The sequence below is a fragment of the Buceros rhinoceros genome, unplaced genomic scaffold, assembly GCF_000710305.1.
Source record: "Buceros rhinoceros silvestris isolate BGI_N320 unplaced genomic scaffold, ASM71030v1 scaffold27200, whole genome shotgun sequence".
Taxonomy (NCBI): Eukaryota; Metazoa; Chordata; class Aves; order Bucerotiformes; family Bucerotidae; genus Buceros; species Buceros rhinoceros.
This window is the reverse complement of record NW_010391727.1, coordinates 325-7,778: the sequence shown is the minus strand read 5'-3', so window position 1 is coordinate 7,778 and position 7,454 is coordinate 325. Positions and strand designations below refer to the sequence as shown.

General features: G+C 51.8%; 1 protein-coding gene across 1 annotated transcript in view; it reads right to left on the bottom strand.

Moving 5' to 3' along the window:
- Positions 1 to 84: 84 nt before the first annotated feature.
- EIF3D (eukaryotic translation initiation factor 3, subunit D) overlaps positions 85 to 7,454 on the bottom strand; it is a 7,624-nt gene continuing 254 nt past the window's right edge. The window contains exons 2-14 of the mRNA XM_010142866.1: positions 7,218 to 7,270; positions 6,707 to 6,843; positions 6,518 to 6,603; positions 5,968 to 6,040; positions 5,721 to 5,836; positions 5,372 to 5,504; positions 4,611 to 4,758; positions 4,233 to 4,363; positions 3,709 to 3,794; positions 3,355 to 3,484; positions 2,739 to 2,881; positions 1,662 to 1,942; positions 85 to 98 (exon numbers count right to left, since the gene is read on the bottom strand). Coding sequence (XP_010141168.1) covers positions 85 to 98; positions 1,662 to 1,942; positions 2,739 to 2,881; positions 3,355 to 3,484; positions 3,709 to 3,794; positions 4,233 to 4,363; positions 4,611 to 4,758; positions 5,372 to 5,504; positions 5,721 to 5,836; positions 5,968 to 6,040; positions 6,518 to 6,603; positions 6,707 to 6,843; positions 7,218 to 7,270 — 1,531 coding nt within the window. The remainder of the gene's footprint in view (positions 99 to 1,661; positions 1,943 to 2,738; positions 2,882 to 3,354; positions 3,485 to 3,708; positions 3,795 to 4,232; positions 4,364 to 4,610; positions 4,759 to 5,371; positions 5,505 to 5,720; positions 5,837 to 5,967; positions 6,041 to 6,517; positions 6,604 to 6,706; positions 6,844 to 7,217; positions 7,271 to 7,454) is intronic.

Here is a 7,454-nt window from a genome sequence, read left to right as displayed (position 1 = left end):
CCCCGGGCGCTGCGGCCCGCCTTCGCGGACAGGAGAGGGAAGAGGGCCCGGGCGGTGCGACCTCCCGTCCGTGACCGCGGGGGTTCAGCTCTCTTCCTCTGAAAGAGAGGAGAAACAGCGATGAAGTGAATGCAGCTGGGGAAGAACCACCCAAAGCCCACAATAAACCCTCTAAAGCAAATGCCACCGCGAGTCACAGAACAGTTTGGGATGGGAGGGGACCCGAAAGGTCATATAGTTCCGACCCCTCTGCCATGGGCACAAACACCTCCCCGGTCATGGGTGGGGACCCCTTCCACTAGACCAAGTTGTTCAAAGCCTCGTCCAACCCAGCCTTGAACACTTTCCAGAGATGGGGCATCCACAGCCTCTCTGGGCAACCTGTTCCAGTGCCTCATCACCCTCACAGTAATGGATTTACTCCTTACCTCTAGTCTAAATCTACCCTCTTCCAGTTTGAAACCATTACCCCTCGTCCTATCACTACACTCCCTGAGAAAGTCTCTCCCCTCTTTTCTGTAGGTCCCCTTTAGGTACTGGATGGCTGCACTAAGGTCTCCCCAGAGCCTTCTCCAGGCTGAACAACCCCGACTCTCACAGCCTGTCCTCATAGGGGAGGTGCTCCAGACCCCTGATCATCATGGCCCTCCTCTGGACCCACCCAAGCAGGTCCATGTCTTTCTTATGCTGGGACCCGCCGAGCTGGACACACTGGTACTCCAACAGAAGACAGCAGCCTGCCACTTCAGGGAGATTCATCCCTCCTCGCTGTGCCTGTCACCCCACCCCCTACAAACCTGTCCATCAGCCCAGACCACACGCACGTCATTTGGCATCACACAATTCACATTCCTGAGCAAATCACGCCGTGACCTAAGGTTTTCCTAATGAAAACCAGAACAGCCAGGCTAAGTCTACAGCCTAAAAAAAATAAAAGCTGGAAATTATTTTTTCCTGCCACAGAATCAAGAGCTTGAACAGCTTCTCCTCATCAACAGAGCACACACAGATCCCGCGCCAGGGGTCACTGGTGCCAGGTGGTTTTAGGCAGCGAAGCGAAGACAGCCGTTGTCTGCTGTGGCACCACCAACCCTCTGGTAACTCCCAGACTGACTAGTGACTGCTCGGCTTCAACAGCCAGCTTGGTAAAAGCCTCCACTGAGACACCTCAGCCTGGCGCAGTCACCACACGTTTTAAATGTGTCATCTTAAGAGTCACTTCCACTTCTAGCACTGCAGCAGAAAAATATCCCAGCAGCAACAGAAAGCAGCACCCACCCACCCCTCCAGATCCTGGGGCAACTGAATGAAGGGCGTCTTGGCACACTTTTGTTTTCCCAGCTGGTGCTCTGGACCTGGGTCCTCTCCCTCACCCCTGCTCACATCGGTCTGTGCCGTGTCCTTTCAGAGGCACGATGACATCTGCATTTCCAATCCCAGTTCTTTTTGCTTCCCACAAAGTAATCCCAGTGTCACTCGCATCTTTTCCATCATCAAGTTCCGTCCTTTGGGACCACACGTACCCCAGGCCCACTCCTCTCTTGTCAAGGCACCAGTCCGATCTCACCCTTTAGATCTGGTCTTTATCACAGGCCACCCCTTTTCATCCAGACCAGTAGATAGCTTAAAAGCATAAATAAATCAACAAGTATGCTACCAACCTTCCTCTTCCTCTTCCTCCTCTTCATCCTCCTCATCTTCATCAGAGCTGAAGGTGCCATCAGGCAAGCTGTAGATCCGGATCACCTGCTTGTTGGGGTCCTTGAGGATGAGGTACTTGCCCTCATCCAGCTTCATGCAGATGTCTATGACGCATCGCAGGATGCCCCAGGCGTTCTCTATGCTCAGGTTAATCTGGCTGGCAAACTCATTTGGCTTGAACTGCTGCGTGCCCAGGATCACGTGGCGGGAAGAGTCCTTCACATGGTAACGGGACACATACCTAGGGGGGCAGAGAAGAAACCAGAGGGGTATCAGAATCTTAAGCTTGGTCAGCAGAAGAAAGACACCAAGAAAAGCAGCACCATCATCTTAGTTGTGTTTTCTGGGACAAAAAGCTCTAATACGCCAAACACTGAAAGCCACGAGGATCTCCTGGCTACAACCTGTCAATTGGTAACATACCTGCGGTCCTTCTACCACCCCAATTCAGATGGGGTGGTATAAAAGGTACAGAAAAATTATTTCCACAGATAAAAATTCAGCAGCACCATGATTAGCCTGGAGTTTGGAATTAAACAGGTGCAAACGCATCGGTTCCACATCCAAGGATAGAACTCAGGATCGCAGAACCACCAGAACCGAGCTGGCAAACGCACCTTGTCCATTACCCTTGTTCAGCACAGGCTGAACCGATGTTAGGCAGACAGTCCAAACAGGGCTGTGGCGACACTATTTCTCAGTGACAGGGCACTGAGGCTCTCAGTCAAACTCCTGACAGGTAGCACAGTCACCGCACTTACTTCCTGTGTTGGTAACCCCAGCAAACACACCGAGCGCTGCAAAGCCCCGCCGTGACATGCACGAGATCTCTCAGGGTCAGTCACAGTGGGGGGCGCATCAGCCTGATGCTGAGGGGAAGCAGCTCACGCCACGGCTGGTGTGCTCACCCCTTGGCCGCTCGAAACATGGGGGGATGTTACAATTAGGCGTTCTGAGAATGGTTCACTTTGACATATCCCGGGTTAAACCATGCAAAATGCACCCGACAGACGTTTAGTGTGAAAGCTCCGTCTTACCCGAGTTTGAGATACTCTGATCCAGCCAGCAGTGCACAGCATGTCCAGCGGGCCAGTTTGTAGCTGTTGTTTTTCAGCTCTGTGGCAATCACAGCTCCTCTCTGAGAGTCAAGCTTCTGGCGCCAGTCTACTCCATTGCAATACTGGAAGGAGAACCAAAACGAGGATCAACCTAACAAGCCAGCAGCAGTCATCTCCTCAGCCATCCTGACACCACGTCACAAACTTCCTTCTGCCCGCCTTATGGTACCGTTTGAGGGAATGCGAACGGCAACCTGCAGGGAAGGCCCCTGCACCAGAAGTGGAGAAGTGCCAGCAGTGGCGATGTGCCACCATTTGTGGCACTGGTTAGGAAGGGAAGCGTTCACGAGGGAGGCACAGGAACAGACTGGCTGCTGCGCCAACCTCCCGGGGACAAGAGATTTCAAACCAGCTACCTCGCATCAGGGGGTGAATCCCATCAGCTCTGCTCATCCACCGAAGTTAATACTCCTTTGGTGGAACGTAACCCCCAGGGGGCACCGCTGGACACTTGTCTCATCTTGCCTGCGGTACCTGGTGCCTCAGGCAGCAGTGAAGCAATTACAGCTAGCTCTGGGATCTCATTCTTCCTCACCCTGGAATCCCACTCGTTCAGTGTTTTGATGTTGATGAACGACACTTCTCCATTAGCTCCTGTCATCACCCCATCGTGTTCACAGCGGACAATGAGATCTATATCATCTCCCAGCTTCCACCTTCGGTATCTGCCAATAAACAACCCAGCCGGTTAGTTCTGACCTTCGTTCTCTTCCAGAGCCATGCAAGCACTCGGCAAAGCCCTTTCTCCCTCTATCTGTTCCCTGTGAGGATGTCCAGGAATCCCACTCGTGCCAAAGCTTCTACGGGTAACACTTCTAACCTCTTCTGCCTCCGTTTCACGCTGACACCCTGCCCCCTTGCCAAACCTCGGCACCAGAGATTGACACACCTATATGCAACAGAGGCTACTTCGTTTTTATCCATGTCATCTTCCACAAAGGGGTTTGGGTTGGGAAACTTGTATTTCTCCTTTCCCTGCAGAAGACAACAGAAGGACATGTTAGGAGAAAAAACCTGAAGGAGCTCTCACCTACCGGATAAACATCTTCTTACAGCAACAGCAGCTCATTTCCCTTGTACAGAAGGACACTAAAGCATTAAGACAGCTGATGAGAAGCCTCATCTTCATGTTAGCCACTCTGCCGTAAGCAGTACTGCTACTGGCGCTTCAGCTTCACCAAGCCTGCCTGCTTCACCAGCCGGAAAGGGATTTCTCCCATGTGGAATAAAGGTAAAAAGCTTACTACAACAAAGTCACGCTGTTCACCACAAGCAAACCCACCTCTTTCAAAGCTGGAAGAACATCAGTCAATTAAAAAACCCTTCCGTGCTGTATTAAAGCAGCCTTAATAAAGTCTCTTCTTGAGACTCTTGGAGACACAGACCCTACTACCCAGCCCTGCTCAACCTTACCATCCTCAGACACTGCTGGGAGAAGTTATGGTTGATGTAGGTAGCCTCCATGGCAAGGTTGCGTGGAGAATTAAAGGAGTTGCCCTCTTCCTGTGGTGGTTCGTTGGCTGTTTCACTCACTGTCAGGAGGTCTGGGAAGGAAACCAGACACAAATGGTTATACTTAGCGGAGGAACTACACCAGCTTCACCGAGTCCCGAGCCCCACACTGGAGCAGATCAATACTGGAGTTACTCCCCACTAGCAAGCGTACTGCAGGGATCAGACTGTTTCAGGGGTCTCAGTCTGGACACTGACAGAATAAACTCAAAAAAGCATAAGGAAAATTAAGACCTTTTAGCTACTGTAACAGGAATTTCTTTCAGGACTTTTCCTCACCAAAATCTGAATTGTCCCGCTTGTCAAAGAAAAGCTTGGATCCAACTCTCTGGACAATGATGTCCCATGAGTATACGGAGCGAGTGCAGCTCATCAGTGTGGCCAGGATGGCATCTGTGGCAAATACATTCCCTTGGGTCTTGGCCAGCTACGGATACAGGAAGAGGAGAAAACTGTGCTTCAGCAACAAGAACAGGCACCCCTTCCCTTGCCCAGCCAGGATGAGAAGTGTTATCAAACCAGATCGTTAATTTCTTCTCCCCTGCTGAGGAAGCTAGACTGGTAGGTGCACCGTCGACTGCTAGACAAAGCGTGAGGTGCCACCCAGCAATCCAGACTCACCCTCACCCAAACAAGGAAAAAATATGAAACTTATTACAGAAATGTTAATTCTGCTGGGAAAAGGCACGGTTCCTTATCGCTGATCAGGCCACAGAGAGAAACCCCTGAGCCTCCCTCATCTCCAAAAGCAGAAACCCCAAGAACCAGGTCTCTGACGTGAAAGTTTCTGTCCCAGCACAGCTCAAGTACCAGTCTGCCTTTCCTGAGCCACAGCTTTTCCCTGGCTGTTCTGCACTGATCGAGCTCTGCCCTGGACCTACGATAAACAACAATGCTGGATAATGCTTCTTTTCCTTCGCAAGCCTGGGGATCTGGAATTCTCCTGCCTTTAGCTTTGTTCTGATGGTGGCAGGTGTTCTCTTAACAACAGCTCACACCGAGAAACAACGCTATGGTGTTTTACAAACCAGCAGACGTACCTTGCGGATAACTGGGTCATCAGTAGTAGTGACGGTATGGAAGATGCGCTTGATGCTCCTCAGCTGCTTCTCATTCCTTGTTGTGATGCGGTCGAAGGCTTTGTCATAGTACTCTAGGGCTCCACAGCACTCTCTGTGGAGTTAAGAGGACCATCTTGATACCCCTGCTACAGATACACCACCCATGAACCACACGGGGCCCAGGGGTCTCTTGGGTGTTCCACTACCACCCCCTGCTCTGGATAACTCGGTGAGAACACCGGGACCAGCCTAGGAGACCTCTGCCCTCCTGCCTTCCAAAACCCCAGCCAGGTCAGGAAGGCAGCGCACAGCTGCTTTAGGAACTCACATGTCCTGTGGCTCCGACACCTCCAGGTAGCGCATCTTCATCAGCCGAGGGAAATCCATCTCTTCCTTCACCTCCCAGTCACTGCGAACTTCAACAGAGGAGTCACGAGGCTTCTGCTGTGCGGCCAGAGGCGGGACAGAGAGAGGAACAGAGACACGGCACATCAGTATTTGCGCCAGAGGAGCTGCCTCGCGAGTGTGGCCAGAAAAACCAACCACCATAGGGGGCAGACAGTTTACTAGTTTACCTGTGACTTTTGGTCCCACTTCTGCCTCACTCCAAACTGCTTCTGAAACTTCTTCTGCAGGCGCAAACGATCTCTAAAATGGCAAACACGAGAAAAGCCATGAAGAGAAGTTCTCAAGCCCCACATGCCGCAACATTCCTACACTCCCAAGTTACCACCAGAGGAGCAACACTTTTAGGCACTGAGCCACTGCAGCACGTGCTGTCTGTTAGTGAAGATGCCCGGTTCTTGACAGAAAAAGCTCTTTTCTTTAGTCTTTAATTATTTTCATCTCAGAAGAGTGCAATGCGGTTTTTGGAAAACCTACACCCTGCTTTAAAAAGCCAAGTTTCAAAACCGCCACAATTCAAAATTCCCTTAAATTCTTCAGTAGCTATTGGAAGCCCTTGCTTTAACTTCCCAGTGACACTAGCAAGACATTGGACTGGGAATACCCTGAAATCCTTCTCTGCGTTTAGCTCTGCTGGGGTCTGTGACAGTAACTCCACACCTTTACCAACAGTATGGTCACACACCCCATCTCCGGGTGCGCTCATGGCCGAGGCCTCACCTCTCCTTCTGCTTGGCACTCTTTGGCAGCGTCTGCATGCTGAACTGCAGCATGTTCCGCCGGTCCTTGTCTCTCCTAAGGTTCCTCTGTAAAGGAAAGTTAAAAAAAGAAAAAGAAAAGGACATCAGTTGCCACACAGTCACAAGCCGCTGAAGCTCTCCTCTGAGCCCATACCTGAAATCACGTTACCTGCGCGAATCGCATCCGGTTCCTCTGGTAAGCCGTCTTCTGCGTCCGTGCCGTATCCACCAGCTGGAAGCTGGTCTCGTCCTCCTCGTGGAAATAGGCATATTGACTCCCACCACCAAACTGCGACGAGTACTTGTCTGGAAACAAGCCAAAGCGTCTCGCCACCAAGCTTCTGGGAAAAAACTCAGACACTTTGCCCCTTTCTCCCCACAAATTTCCCTCCAACTGTCTTCACCTTAGTCTGACGTGTAAACGGGGGCTCCTGCCTTACACTCGCATGTCTTCTCCCCCTCCATGCCTCCCCGAGAAGCCCCAGCCACGAGGATGAGCCAGTACAAAGATCAAAGGAAAGCCCCGAGGACAGGACCTCTCCCAAGTGTGAGGCACGCCTCCTAATTTAAGAAGTCTCTTGCTGAGGAGTGCAGGCAGGAGACAGGAAGGCAGGAGTGATGCTTAAAGAGAACTCTGTAGGAAATCAACCACTGGAGCAGCCACCAGAGACAACACGTACTTGTGTATCTTTTATCCTGATACGTAGCTCCTGTCCAGTCAGCCACCTGAGGACAAGCACAAACAGTCAGAACCAGTTGCTCACAGCAGTGCTGTGTGTCAGCATGCACAGCAGAGGGTCTCAGAAGCGCAGCCACGGCTGCACCAGGAAGCGCACAGGGGTGGGAGGCCAGAAGGCGTGTGGAGCTCATGTGGCAGCAGCCCAACGGGCCGCAGCAGGGCCGCGGTACCTTTCCCA